The 13,970-nt window shown below is 53.0% G+C and overlaps 1 protein-coding gene across 2 annotated transcripts in view; it reads left to right on the forward strand.

Annotated features, from left to right (window-relative positions):
- Positions 1 to 13,970, forward strand: part of TBL3 (transducin beta like 3) — a 15,762-nt gene continuing 1,792 nt past the window's right edge. Inside the window, exons 1-20 of one of the 2 annotated variants that reach the window (XM_078381435.1) lie at positions 1 to 174; positions 962 to 1,013; positions 1,390 to 1,481; positions 1,718 to 1,765; positions 2,513 to 2,654; positions 2,874 to 2,958; positions 3,147 to 3,317; positions 3,460 to 3,535; positions 4,053 to 4,149; positions 4,751 to 4,959; positions 5,236 to 5,377; positions 6,183 to 6,241; positions 6,837 to 6,940; positions 7,961 to 8,102; positions 8,857 to 9,087; positions 9,338 to 9,408; positions 10,183 to 10,339; positions 12,336 to 12,394; positions 12,851 to 12,954; positions 13,488 to 13,559. In XM_078381435.1, the coding sequence (XP_078237561.1) occupies positions 16 to 174; positions 962 to 1,013; positions 1,390 to 1,481; positions 1,718 to 1,765; positions 2,513 to 2,654; positions 2,874 to 2,958; positions 3,147 to 3,317; positions 3,460 to 3,535; positions 4,053 to 4,149; positions 4,751 to 4,959; positions 5,236 to 5,377; positions 6,183 to 6,241; positions 6,837 to 6,940; positions 7,961 to 8,102; positions 8,857 to 9,087; positions 9,338 to 9,408; positions 10,183 to 10,339; positions 12,336 to 12,394; positions 12,851 to 12,954; positions 13,488 to 13,559 (2,272 nt within the window). In that variant the 5' untranslated portion in view covers positions 1 to 15. Of the gene's footprint in view, positions 175 to 961; positions 1,014 to 1,389; positions 1,486 to 1,717; positions 1,766 to 2,512; positions 2,655 to 2,873; positions 2,959 to 3,146; positions 3,318 to 3,459; positions 3,536 to 4,052; positions 4,150 to 4,750; positions 4,960 to 5,235; positions 5,378 to 6,182; positions 6,242 to 6,836; positions 6,941 to 7,960; positions 8,103 to 8,856; positions 9,088 to 9,337; positions 9,409 to 10,182; positions 10,340 to 12,335; positions 12,395 to 12,850; positions 12,955 to 13,487; positions 13,560 to 13,970 lie in introns of both variants that reach the window. The other variant, XM_072983015.2, reaches the window with a different exon arrangement.

A 13,970-nucleotide genomic window follows, 5' to 3' on the forward strand; every position in this document is an offset into this window, starting at 1 on the left:
TTCTTTCTCGTTTCTATGGCCCGCTCCGCTGGGGGCGTTTCGCCGGAAGTCCGCCGCCCTGACCGGAAGCACGTGCGGCGAGGGGCTGGCACGTGGGAGGAGCCGGGGCCAGGCGCGGGAGAGCATGGCGGCGCCGAGCAGGAGCAGCAGTTCCTCGGCCACCTTCAAGAGCAAGTAGGGAAGGGGAGTCCCTGTCGGGGGGGAGGGAGGGAAGAGAGAGGGGGGGCTTGGTTGCCAGGGAGAAGTTCTCACCCCCGCCCCCCTGTTTCCGGGGTAACGTCGCTGTGGGGGGAGGGTTGTTGCCATGGCAGCAACGCCGCCCCTTATGGGGGTGGGGGGGACAGGTGGGCGCCCTCCCTTCGCCCAGAGACCCTGGGCCCCCCAGGAGTATGACGCCATAGTCAGGGGGTGGGGACGAGGGTGCCTCTGAGTACGTGCAGAGTGCTTTCTGGCCGCCTGTGGGATCGGTGCCTTTCTCTTGGGAGAGGGATGAGCCTTTCGAGGCAGGCGGGAGAGGGGGGGAGGTCGCCGTTCCCTCCTCTTCCCCCTCCGGCTTTTGGGGGGGGCAGATTTGGACGACCCCCCCTCACTTTGAATATTTCCTGAAATTCTCTTCCGGCTGGACAACAGAAGCGCAGAGAGACACAGAGGGCGAATAGTTTCAAGTTCCTCAGAGAGTCCACCCCTTTCCTATTCACTGGCAGTTCGAGCTTCCCTGAGTCGCTCAGAGAGAGAGAGAGAGAGGGGCTCCCAAGATCTCCCACCCAGGGGACGGATCCCTGCCAGCCTCCCCTCCGCACCCCAGTCATCGGGTACCCCCCCCGTATCAGCAGGGAGGAGGAAGCGTTCACCGTGTGGGGGCAAAAGGCGGCTCATCACATTTAGTTTGGCGGAGTGGAAGCAACCCATTCTCTTGACAACCCCTGTTATTGTTTTCTTTCTCTTCCCCCCCCCCCCCCAGCTATGCTGTGTTCAGGAGGATAGAGCCTTTCTACAAAGGAGGACGGATTCAGGTAACACAAAAGCCTCAGAGGAACAGCTGGATTGCTCCCGGGTTGAGTTCTCTGGTTGCGGAACCGGACGTTGGGAGTTCGATTCCCGCAAGGCGCCTCCTTGAAAGGGACCGGACCCGATGGTCCAGAGGGTTCCTGGACAATGATGTGGAACGTCCAGATTAGGGTTCAGTAATTTAGCTGGCTGGGAGAGTTCAGTGGTTCAGAGAGGAGAGCTGGAGGTTGGGAGTTCGATTCCCCCACTGGGCTTCCCTGTCAGGGGCCGGACCCCATGATCCACTGGGTCCCCTCTGGCTTTTGAGTTCTCTTTGAGCATGGTTTCCAAGAATTCCACGCTGCTGGGATGCCTGTAGTAAAAGTTGTGCTTCGTTCCCAGATGAACCAAGATGGGGACTACATGTTTTGTGGTTGCGGCAACAAGGTCAACATTGTCGACATGGCAACGGGAGATGTCGTTCGCCATATCGGGCAGGTATTAAGACTCCCCCAACCCTTCACAGGGAGGGGACTCCCACGTTTTTATTACAGCATTAAAACCGTGTGTGTCCTCTATTAACGAGGGAAGCAACTAAATGAGCACTGTTGGCAGCAGAGTCACTGACGTGCAATTCTATTGGTGTTGCTCCCACCCTGTTTGGCAGTGACTTTGCCTGGAAGGGGTTCAGGCTTCACATATGACATATTCTGTTTTCCTTTTTTAATAGGACGATGAAGCGGACCTTACAACGTTCGCCCTCAGCCACGACGATGAAGTAAGCCACTGTAGCATGCCTCCTTATTCATTGTCTGTAGTCTTAAATACTGTATTGTCTTTTAAGGATGTCAACCAGCGTTGCATACTCATTGTTTTCAACTTTAAATGTTGTCTTCTTTTGTTGCAAGCCGTCTTAGGTCCTTTTTTAAGGAGAAAGGTGGGGTTAAAAAAATACTTTAATAAATCAGTTAAATAAATAACATTGTAAGTGTTGGGATCTGTGAGCACAAAGAGGGTGGCAGATAAAGATGATGGATAGAATCAGTCCCATTGCCAGTGATGTCGATGGTTTTTTCTGTGGCTGCTCCCAGATTATGGGATGCTCTCCCTCGAGAGATCAGGATGGCCCCCTCCCTTCTATCCTTCCATCGACAGCTGAAAACCCACCTTTTCCAGCAGGCTTTTAACAGTCATACCTGAGTCCCATTTTAAAACTTAAGATAGTTTTTAATGTTTAGTTGCTTCTAGCTGTTCTGTTGTATTTTAATTAGCATATAGTGTAATTGTTTCCTAATGTTTAATTAATTACGTTTTTAAATCTCTTTTAATGTTGTGAGCCACCTTGGGTCCCCTTATCAGGAGAAAGGCAGCCTGTAAATAAAACAAACAAATAATAAATTCACCGTAGCTGCCAGCGGTTGAGCATGAGCGGTGTCCTTTCTTCCGACCGGAACGGGTTGAAATTCATGGAAAGCAGAAAGTATTCACTCACTTTCTGTCAACCTTTCTCTTCATTTTGTGCCAGATCCTTGTGACAGCCAGTCATTCGCTGCTGCTGAAGCAGTGGGATTGGTTGGCGAACAAGTGCAGCCGGACGTGGAAGGCGGTGCACACGGCCCCCGTGGCCAGCATGGCGTTTGACTCAACATCCACGTTGTTAGCCACAGGTAGGGCTCCGGGTCCCCTGCGGCTCGCCGAATGGGGAGAATATCAGCACAGCCAGGCTTCATTTTTTTTCCTGTATGGATGCCTTCCCTCTGCGGGACCAAAGAGGAAAGCGGTGGTCATGCATCTGCCGTTAGAACTGTTCTGTATGCTTGTTTTTCCCGTTTGCCGATTGGCACTCAGTGAGTTCAATCATCTTTTTTGCTCCTTCCTTCTTCCAGGCGGCTGTGACAGCACGATCAAGGTCTGGGACATCCCCAAGCAGTACTGCACACACAACTTGAAGGGCTCCTCGGGAGTTGTCCAGTAAGGAACCCATTGTTTCATCCGATTCTTTGCCCTTGTTGGAGGTTCAGCCAGGCCTGCTGAAACGTTCTGCAGGAGAGCAACCGATCCTGTGCTCGTTTTTAAAAGTCCCACCGTGCCTGTAAATCGTGTGCGCCAGCCTTGGAGAGCGATCCATTCCTCCTGTCCCTCTCTTTTTTTCCGTCCAGCCTCGTGGAGTTCCATCCGGACATCTCTCAGCTGCAGCTCTTCTCCTCCTCCATGGACAACATCATCCGAGTTTGGGACCTCACGTCCAGCCAGTGCGTGGCTCTCCTGGAAAACCATTACAGCTCCATCACCTCTCTGGCCTTCTCCCCGGATAACGAGACACTGATCAGGTGAGAAACGAAAAGGCCCTCCTCGTGGTTTCTCTTCCCCGGATTTTCCAATTGGAGCAGGTTTCACTAGTCTTGGGAGCGGGGTTGGTTTTGGCGGCATTTAAAATTGTACTAAGAAAGTTACCCTGAGTTTGATTTTCAGCTCCGGCCGGGATAAGATCTGCACCGTGTGGGACCTCAAGAAGAAAGAAGCGAAAGGCACCATCCCCGTTTACGAGGTAAAGCTGTTTTCGGAAGTGATTGCTGTTGACCACCGTCCTTCGGATTCTGACCAGGTTTATCCTGACTGAGTGAGATCTTCTGGGGAGGAGAATACTCCATTGTTGTTCCTTAGTACCCACGGAGGACACGGGGAGCCAGTGGATGCTGGCAGCCCCTTCCCCGTCTTCCCGGAGGAGAGCTGTTCCGTTCTTTGAGATGCTGAGTCTCTCTCGGGACTAGAAAAGCAGACTTCTCCAAATTGGCCAGCCGAAGATGCGATATCTCTGATCGGCTGTGGCCTGTGTGTGGATAAAAAAGACACAAACTTTTTTCTGGCCAAGCTCTCTTGAGGAGGACCTAAATCTTCAAAACAAGCCAGAGCCGCAGGGACCCTCTCGTCCATTTGTGCATCCCGTTTGCTCAGTTTGTCCAAAGCCAGATTCGAGGGCAAGATGTGAATTTCTCTGGAGGTGCATGCACTCCCCCATCCACTGGTCCCCCATTTCCTTTCTCTGCCTTCTCTGTTCCTCCCAGAGCGTCGAAGCCGTGGCCCTGTTACCCGAGGAAGGGGATTTCTCGCCTGTGGGCGTAAAGAAATCGGGCGTCCACTTTATCACCGCGGGCAGCAAAGGTGAGTGAAGCACCACCACCCCTGCACGAACGCCCTTTCTAGATGGCCTTGCAAGGTCCAAACCTGCGCAGAGAGCAAAGTCTTGCCCAGTTTCTGCTTTGCTATGACCAAAAGCAGATCTTTTTTGGAGCCCTGGTCCTGCTGAAAAACAGATTGGAAAGAATAAGCGGCCAGGCCAGAGAGCAGAATCCATGAAATTGGGAAAATCTGAGATTACCTTCCGTCGTTCAGACAGCAACAGCCAGAATACCCTGACAAGCATCTTCAGAGGACAGGAGCTAGAATTCTGTCTTGTGTTCCTGGTTCTAGCTGGCCACAAAGACGGGTGAAACGTTGGGGGGGGGGGAAGCCTCCAAAACAGGGCCAAACAGCCTGAAAAACCGAGAGCAAACATCAGATCCTAGCCGTGAAAGCCTTGGAGGACACAATTTGCTTTCTCGTTGCCATCCTCTTTTTTCACCCGGCCCCTGGGCAGACCTCAACCCCCTTGGGAAGAGCAAGCGGGTCGCGGTTTTGGGCATAAAGAGGCAGACCTTTCCCATCTTGTCTAGCTCTCTGCTTCTGTGGCCGGTGGGTGATCTGTGGGGCCCCCTTCTGTTAGGTATCCTCCGGGTGTGGGATGCGTCCTCAGCCACCTGCGTGCACACCCAATCCCTGCCCAGCCTTCCCGCGGCCACCGAAGAAGAGGCGACTGGAGAACGCAGCCTGGTCCATTGTGCGCTGGTGCCTGTGAAGAGTGAGGTCCTCGCCGTGAACGCCGAGCACAGCATCTGCCTCTATGATGCCCAGACGCTGGACCTCAAGAAGCAGGTATTCTGGCTGGCTGGGAGGTCAAGCAGAGGGAGGAGGAGGAAGGACCTGCCATGCCGTCACTCTTGAGCAGTGGCGGTGCCGGTCTGCTGTAGCTGCGCCCAGCTCTACTGCAGCCCCAGATTCTGGAGCTTCTGCCTGGGGATGGCGCACCTCCCTGTTCTCTCGACCTCCGTGCGTGCGTTCGCCTACAAAGCATCGCACCTGTTGAAGTGAGCCTTTTCCAGCGGGCACCTTCCTTCCCCCCCACCGACGTGGCTCTTGCGTTTCTTTCAGTTTTCGGGTTACAACGGAGAGGTCTTGGACGTCCGGTTCCTGGGCCCCAAGGACTCCCACCTGGTGGTGGCCACCAACAGCCCCCAGCTGAAAGTGTTTGAGCTTTCTTCCTCCCACTGCCAGGTCCTGTGTGGGCATACAGGTGGGTGGCAGAGGAAGCCGCAGTGGCGGCTGCTTAGGGCCTCCAGGCGCCCCCCTGTGGTGAGGTGGGGTCTGCGGGTGAGGTAGCCGGAGCAGCAGGAAAGGCTTTCTTGACACCCTCCTCCCAGGGAAGCCTGGCGCAAGCGCCCGCCAGCTGGCTTTACAAGACAGGGATAGGGTTGGTTCAGCCTGTTACCAAGGCGGGGGTTGAAATACTATCACTTAACCCCTTTTGAAGTTTATTGGCCTAGCCCGGGCAGCAGACACCCTCTTGACCATCCGGGGGCTGTGTAGAAAACCACAGTCACTTTAGTTCAGCTATAATTTGGTCTGTAAAAAAAATTGGTAGGATAGGCAGTGAAACAAGGTCAGGAGAGGCATCCAGAGAGAACGTGCAATTGTAGGAGTCAATGTTTATACCTGCGCATTTGTGCACATGTATGTAGGTGTTGCATTATCCACTGGGACCCCTGCCCCTCCCCGTATCTGCTGAGTCAGCTTCCACTGATTCACCTATCCGCAGTCTGGACGTATTAAAAATATTAAAAGAAAAATTCCTAGAAATTTTTACTTTTACCATGTCCTTAGCAGAGCAGGCTATTAGAGGGAGCCGCGGATCATGCTGTTTGGTATAATACATGTTTTTCAGCATCTACGGGGTGGGGGGGAGAGTTTGAGTTATTTCCGGCAGATACAGATCTCCGGCTGTAGCACGTAGTGTCCCAGCCATAGGCGCTCCTGCTGTCTTAGGAGATCTGTGCCTTCAATTTGGCAACACCTCATTCTCCTTCCTGTGTTTCTTGCAGACACGGTTCTCGGCTTGGACATCTTCCGGAAAGGGAGGCTGTTCGCCAGCTGCGCAAAGGTATCTCACAGTTGGGCTGGTTTTGGCTTGTGGGTGATTCACAGACTTAGTCCATGAGTGGAACGCAGGGCTGAGGCATGGGCCGGAAAAGAAGAGTCGGGGGATCTCTGTGTGTGTGTGTGTGTGTGTGTGCTTTCGGCCTCAGAATGGCCCTCTTTGGCCACCAGAGAAGGAGAAACAAGCGCATGACATCGCTCGCTGGAGTGAGGAGGGGACAGACAGCGGGTAGAAGTGTTCGGGGTCTCTTTGGAAAAAAGGGTTTCCGTCTTAAAGCAGGGGGAGGGAAGAAGTGGCCACCTGGCTTGCCGGAGATTTGGGGGGGGGGGAGAGAGAGAGAGAGAGAGAGACAGACAAAAAGCAGAGTTTGGTGATGCAAGGGCAAGAGGAAGCCAGCTCCGAAAAGAGCCGAGGGACCAGTGCCTGCTGAGGTCCTCTTAGGCCTGGGTGTCTTGTGGGCCTCGGCGGATGCTGAATGGTTAGGTTTGCACATTTGGATGATGCCCCTGCTGTATTTCATGACGTGCTCACCTTGGGGCACCAGAGCTTAATTTTATTTCATATATATTCAAACCCTGAAGCCAACTTCTGTTTCCAGGATAAAACCTTCCGCATCTGGCTGATGAACGACGAAGGCGAGGTTAACTGCATCGCCCAAGGGGTGGGCCATGCGCACGGCGTGGGCGCGCTGTCTTGTTCCAGGTAAGAGATCCGTCTTCAGAACGTCTCCTCCAGGCGTTGCCCTGCAGGATGGGTTGCGGGCAGCCTGGCAGAACCCAGGGGTTCCGAGGTCCCTGGTGTGGAGGCCGGATGCTCTTCGCGCTTTTCTCTAGCCTCTTTTCTGTTCCTTGGTCTAGCTGGAACTGCAGGATTATTTGCTCCCCGACCCTCACATACGGGTTATAACCTTGGCTACGCATTTTTTTGCAAATGTAGAGCTCTGGCGATCTTCAGGAAGCCCAGTTGAGAAGACCTTCAGTAGACGGTCTTTCCACCCTACTTTGAAGTGGGTCCCCCCCCTCCCTTTCTTGGCAGATTTGGGAATCCCATCAAAAAGAATAACGCTCCTCCTGGTTTTTCACCAACCCCAATTTGAGGGTCCGTGTTTCATCATGGTGAGAGTGTTGGGCCCGACCTCTCTGACCCATGGAATTCCCAGGCTTCCCTTGGTCCTGTCCTCCTTTTGCAGCCCCGATGACCTACCTCACAGGGCTGTTATGAGGATGGAAGTGAGGAGGAGGTGGGACCCCCCTGTAGGTCACCTGGTGTTCCGTTGGAGAGAAGGCAGGATAGAAACGTCATGGTTAAATCAGTGTATGTTGATTACATGCCTGTTACACCTGAGCAGTTTGTTACTGGTATATTTTACAGTAACAAGAGGTTCAAGAAGAGTTTCGTTTTCTGCACAGTGGGGCAATCAGCGTGTTTCTTTCTTGTTTGACCTTCTTGTCGTAGAATTGTAGAATAATCCCAGAATCCTGGCGTGGGAAGGGGGCCTCGAAGGCCATCCAGCCCCACCCCCTGCTCAAGGCAGGGATCCCAATCCAAACAGATCAGACAGAGGGTTGTCCGATTTCTCTTGCATGCCCTCCAGCATGGGAGCGCTCGCCGCCTCCCTCTGCGGTCGTGGGTTCCGTTGTCGTACTGCTCAAAATCGTTAGGAAGTTTTTCTTGAGATTCACCCCGTCCCTCTCTTCTCCCTGGCCTGGCTTCCCTCTACAGAATGAAGGAGAACTTTGTGGTCACGGCCAGCCAAGACCACACGATCAAAGTGTGGGAACTCCCCGAGTCGCTCCCTCCCAAGGAAAAAACACCCAGTGTCGAAACCCTTCAGGCCACTCTGACCGTGAAGGCGCACGACAAGGTGAGTGCCAGTGGCCTTTTGCAGGACGTCGTTTGAGCTGAGTTAGAGGAGGAGGTCCACCCAGCTGGGTTTGGGCAACTGTTTGAAGTAGGAGGATGCTGATCACTGTTTTTAAAGAATTGCCGGTGGGGGGGCGGTGGCAAGAAGCTGGACTCTTACTTAAATTTCTGTAGTTTTTGTAGGTTTTGGGGTGGGTGGGATCTGAGCCGTTAAACAATCGGTCTGTGTGAAAGAAGCATTTTCCGACTGAGTGTTAGTGAGAGAAGGAAAGCAGCCCCACCGCTCTACGCCAGTGGGCTAACGTCGCGAAGCTTGGTTGAAGGCAAACCAGGGTTGGTACGAACATGGGCACGGCCCTTCTAGCTGGTCCTGTTCACTCCACAAAAAGAAGAATGGTGGGAGAAAGAGGCCTGAGGGTTTCCCCAGCTTATCGTTGGGAAAGTGGCCGCAACACACCTGCAATGGGTCAAAATGGAGTTGCAGAGCAGCTTTCCAGAGACCAAAAAAGAAGATGATGTATTTCTGCAGCTCATCTTCATGGCAGATGTAGTCCAAAAGGATCCAAAGGATCCCAGGTAGCCCAGCTCTAGAGTAGACTCATCAGAATGAGGGGGGAATGGTAAGGAGAAGGCGAGGGGGCTCCAGCCTCTTTGCAGGGCGCCAGGGTTGTTAGAATATATCGCTTTGTGGCCTCCCTGTCCTGCCGTTTGCAGGGCTGCTCACGAAGTCGACCGTCCTCGTCCTCTTCGTTTAGGATATCAACAGCGTTGCAGTTTCTCCGAACGACAAACTCGTGGCGACGGGGTCGCAGGACAAGACCGCCAAGCTGTGGGCCTGCTCGGATTGTTCCCTGCTGGGGGTCTTCTCGGGGCACAAGCGAGGCATCTGGTGCGTGCAGTTCTCGCCGGTGGACCAGGTTTTAGGCACCTCCTCGGCCGACGGCACGGTGAAGATCTGGGATCTCCATGATTTCAGCTGCCTGAAGGTAATCTCCAGGACGGTCGTCCTGCCCGCTTGTTCTCAGTGGCTGGCCAGGGAGGAGGAAAGGGGCTTCATTCCACCACCATCCCCAGAACATCCCAGCCGACGTGGCCGTCCTCCGTGCTGGCCCAGGTCTCCTGGGAGCGGCCGTCCAGAAAGACAGCTTTGCTGGAAGCGATCTGTGTCTTGTCTTTGCTGCGTGCCTTCTCTGGCAGTCCTGAATCCAATCCTCTCGTCCTTGCTTCCCTCACCAGACGTTTGAAGGCCACGACGCCTCTGTGTTGAAGCTCATCTTTGTGAGTCGAGGGGGGCAGGTGCTCAGCAGGTAGGCCCTTTTTCTCAAGAAGCGGTGGCCGGACGGTTCACATTCCTACCCCAAGTAAAACAAGAGAGGAGAGCCACTCTTTTTCCCCAAGAAAGAGAGAGGGTGGGTGCGAGGGAGGGAAACTTCTCCGCTGACCTAGGACTAAGTCCACAAAGCAGAACAGGATGTCCTTCCCCCAGTTCTGGATGAACTGGTCAAAGTGGTGTAACAGGGGGTAAAGCTCCCTTGTAGATCTGCTCTTTGTAGGGGTGGACACCCTCAACGCCTGTGTTCCATTTAATCTCTTCCACACTGTTAGCGATACATTGCGTAGGGAACGAGGTGGCTAGTTTGATTATACCGTAGTGTTTACTATGGGTGGAAGTTAAGGTGCATCAGTCAGACCTTTTTCTTTTAGTTTTCAGAATCAACCACAACTTTTACTTTTAAATGGAAAGTGTTGGTTTTTCTTCTCTCTCTCTCTCAGGGAATTCACTTAAAAGTACAGAGCTCCTTTTTGGTTGCACCGCCCGATTTTTGCCCTTGTTGCCTTCTGCCTTATAGAATTCTCTCCGCCGAGATATTATGTTTGCCCTGCGCTATGTCATTGACCCGGGGTTTCTAGTTAACGTTGCTCTTTGGCCGTCCCCCGGTTCTTACTGTTCTATTTTACCTGGAGACACCTCTTTGTGCTGCTTTGGGGGAGCCGACGGGTGTTTAAGGAAGGCAGGACCGTTACACCCAAGGCTGTTCTTACGTGGTCTCTTTTTCTCTCTCTCTCTCTCCCCCCGCAAGTGCTTCCGATGGCCTTCTCAAACTCTGGACCATTAAGAGCAATGAGTGCGTGAAGACCTTGGACGCCCATGACGACAAAGTGTGGGGCCTTCACGCCAACAAGAAGGACGACGCCGTGGTGACCGGCTCCAGCGACTCCCGGGTTTTGGTGTGGAAGGTACAGCCCATCCCGCTGCCGAGCCTCCAGACCACCCTGGTCGCCTGGCTTGTCTGCTTCATGTTCTTCTTCTTCTTTTTCCTCCTCTACCTCATTCTCCTCATCAAAGTGCGCTAAGCGTACGTCACTCACAGCCGCCGACACCCTCTCCATAAGCGTGCACAGAAGGTCCGGCCGGCCTGCGCCGATTCTAGTTCGTAATAAAAGGGGTGAACCAAGTCGGTCAATATTACTTGTCCATTTCTTTAGCCAGCCAAGGTCTCTGCATTGTTAGATCCAGCCCTTTTCGTGCTCCTTCGGGCATTCGGCTGCAGTTCTGTTTGAAGATGTTTTGCTTCATTCCTCTCTGTGTTTGTTTTTTTGCTGAGACAGGAAGGTTTGCAAGGGGTGCGATCCTGCCTGCTTTATGGGGATCACGTTCTAAACTGATACAGGAATTACGTTAGGAAACCAGTGTGCCTAGAAAACCTCTTCTACCGCTGGTGCTGAGTTCTTGTAGCTTCCCTGGGGTCTTGGGCAGGAGAGGGGGAGGTTTTCCTCCTGTCCTGTTAACGAGAGGTTTTTCACTAGAGATCCCAGTGAGGAACTGGGAGCGAAGCGGGGAGAGGGGTTTTGTGCCCGGCTGTGACAGGGGTGGGCATTTGTGTAGATGTGGATTCTCGACTCCCTTTGCAGAGATTTGCTCCCTTTTAGAAGGGGGGGGGGACCCACAAGATCCCATGCAAAGGAAATGTCCAAAGAGCTGGGCAAGGGAAGCCTCCGATCTAAAGGGCTAGCCTCAAAATGAGTAAAGAACTCAGCGGGGATGAAGTCTCTAGGGCGGGCCCGAAGGCTATCAAAGGGTGGGAGGCCAAGCAGAATTCTTGGGGGAGAAGATTCAACACCGACCCCCCCCCCCCCCCAGGGCCATGGCTGGGAATCAAGTCCCACCTGCTGGTTTGCTGGGCTGGGCCAGGAAGTGGGGCATCAGAGGCTGGGAGAAGTGGCAGGCCTTCCGCTCCCCTACTTTGAGGCCATTCCCAGCTTGGAAGGCTAGCGAGAGTAATTTAATTTGGGGGGGGGGGATGACAAAAAAGTGCAGTTGATGCAGAAGGAAGGCGACGCGGTCCAAACGGCTCCGACACCTAAAGGCTTTGCATTAAACCCATGTTAAAGCGGATGACACGTTGCAAGAGAGGCCCTTTATGTCGAGAAGGGTGATGCGGGTTTATTTTTGGCGGGGTTCTCTGGACCTCTGTCGTCAGCACAGGCAAAAGGGGGTGTAACTAAAAACAGCTCAGCGGGCGGTGCAGAGAGTGCAGTGCCTTCGAAGATGGGAGGGGCAGATCTCCCTGCGGGTCAGCCACGTGCCAGGAAAACCTAAGCTTTCCTCCTGAAGATGGGGTGCCTAAGCAGGAGGTTGGAGGGGGGGCTCCCCTCCCCAAATATTCACCATTCAAGAATTCTTCCAGAAGGCTCACCTGGAAGCTGAGTCCCCCCTCCCCCCGGTCAAAGCCAGCTTTCAGCAGTTGTTTCCATGGGTCTACTCTTAGGCAGCTGGATTTGGGCCTCTGCCTTTACGTTTGATCACAAGCAGCAAATGTGGGATTGAATCCAGACTTTGCCTACAGTAGGAAAACCAACCACGCCCCCATATCCATGGGGGATCGGTTCCAAACACAGATTAGAGAGAACACTATGCATTGCGTGGTCTCTAGTGGCCAGTTTTGGTATCCTCCTCTTTAGAAATCTATATTTTGGGGATTTTTCTTCTAATATTTCCAGACTGTGGATCAGTGAATCAGCAGATACTGATTTCTGTGGATAAGAGGACCCTGCTTTAAATCCTTTCCATTTGGGGGTTGTTGGCAGGGAGTCGGGGGGGGGGTTCATACATCACATTTGCAAGCCCTGTTTCGATTTGAGGTGAGCTGCTTCTTAGTTTCTCCTTCCCCTCGGCATCATCCTCCCTTCCTTTCTCTCTTTGTGTTTCTGTCTTCTGGCCCTCCGCCGAAAGGACGTCACCCTGGAGGAGCTGCAAGAGGAGCAAGCCAAGCAGGAGGAGCAGATCCTGAAGTGGGTGATTCTCGGCAACTTCCCCGATGGGTTATTGGGCTTCTCCATATTATAGGAATGTTACTTGCATTTGTGCTGTTTCAATAACCTGGAGATTGCAAAAATGGGCCTTTAAATGCCTGGGGTGACGATCAAGCGACATCATGTTGTCCTGAAATATAAATGGCACTGATGTTCTCGCTACGTACAGGCGTCCCCTGGGCTCAAGCTTAGCCTTCTTGGTGGGGGCCCTCCAATCTTTGGCCTCAGGGTGGAAAAAGGTCAATGGATGAGGGCTTGCCACCTCTCCTCCGTTTATGCCTAGATCCACGTTGCCAAATCAAGATGGAACCCCTTCCCCATTCGCTCCCTGTGGTTTATCTTCACCAAAACTGTGTTTGTGGTTTTAGCAGTGAGGACTAGCAGCTTGCTCCCGTTGCAAGCCCTGACTCTCAGCGTCTTGCTTTGCCTTTCCAGAGAGCAGGAGCTGTCAAACCTGTTGCACGAGAAGCAGTACCTGAAAGCGCTGGGCTTTGCCATCTCCTTGGACCGTCCCCACACTGTCCTGACGGTTGTCAAGGGTAAGATTTCTCTGGGAAAGCAAGTGAAAAAAAAAAGGGGGGGAATATTTCTTTTCCTAGATGGGTGAGGAGCCTTTAGCCATGTAGATGCTTCGGGATTTCCCAAAAAGCATCACCTGTGGGTAAAGGAGGATGAGGGCTGTAATCCGAATTTGAATAGAATCAGCCCTGTGCTACTCTGGCATTTGCAATCTGATCCTGCACACCTCATGCAGAAGAACAAGTCCCAGTGAGTTCCGAGGGATGTACCTCCTCAGTCAACCCCCCCTGGTTATCCTTTTGGGGCTAAACAGAGGGATTTTCATTCCCCCAGGTTTTGTTATGCATTTCACAGGTGTGTCGCCTTTTCAGCCCCAAGAGCCGCACTTAATACACTGCGTGCATAAACATATACACACACACGTGTGTGTGTGCGTGTGTGTGTGTGTGTGTGTGACTCTTTCTCCCAATCTATATGTGTCTGTTTTAAAAATGCAACGTGCAATCTCGTATTTATTGAGCTTTTTTTTTTCTTCCCCTTTTCTCTCCGCTAGCCATTCTTAAGGAGGACCGTGGAAGAGAGGACTTGGTGAGGAACATCGCGAAGCTTCGGAAAGACCAGAAAGGTGAGTCTTCTTGAGAAGGATGGCTCTGTGTACATACAAGACACAAGGCCCCCGACTCCCTTCTGCGCTGCTCGGGGTGAGGGGCTCTGGCTCCCCTGTGTAGTTCAGAATCCCTGTGTAACTCTTTAACGTCCCCCCCAAAATGTAACTGCAAGGCATAAACAGTTGATACAGGCACACACAGAGAGAGACACACACAGTTTTCCCTCGGTTGCGGTTCTCTTCCCTAGCGTTGTCCATCCTTTCCAACCAGGACTGTGTGTCACGAGCCTTCAAGGTCCTTAGGAACCCCTGATCGAAGGGCTGAATTAGAGATGATGTGTTTGGGGGCGAGGAGACCACGTTGACCCCTTCTTGAAAAAATCTGTTCAGACCCCGTGCAATTCAAGGGAGACGTCGACCCCTTGGGGG

This window comes from Pogona vitticeps, chromosome 13 (assembly GCF_051106095.1).
Source record: "Pogona vitticeps strain Pit_001003342236 chromosome 13, PviZW2.1, whole genome shotgun sequence".
Lineage (NCBI taxonomy): Eukaryota > Metazoa > Chordata > Lepidosauria > Squamata > Agamidae > Pogona > Pogona vitticeps.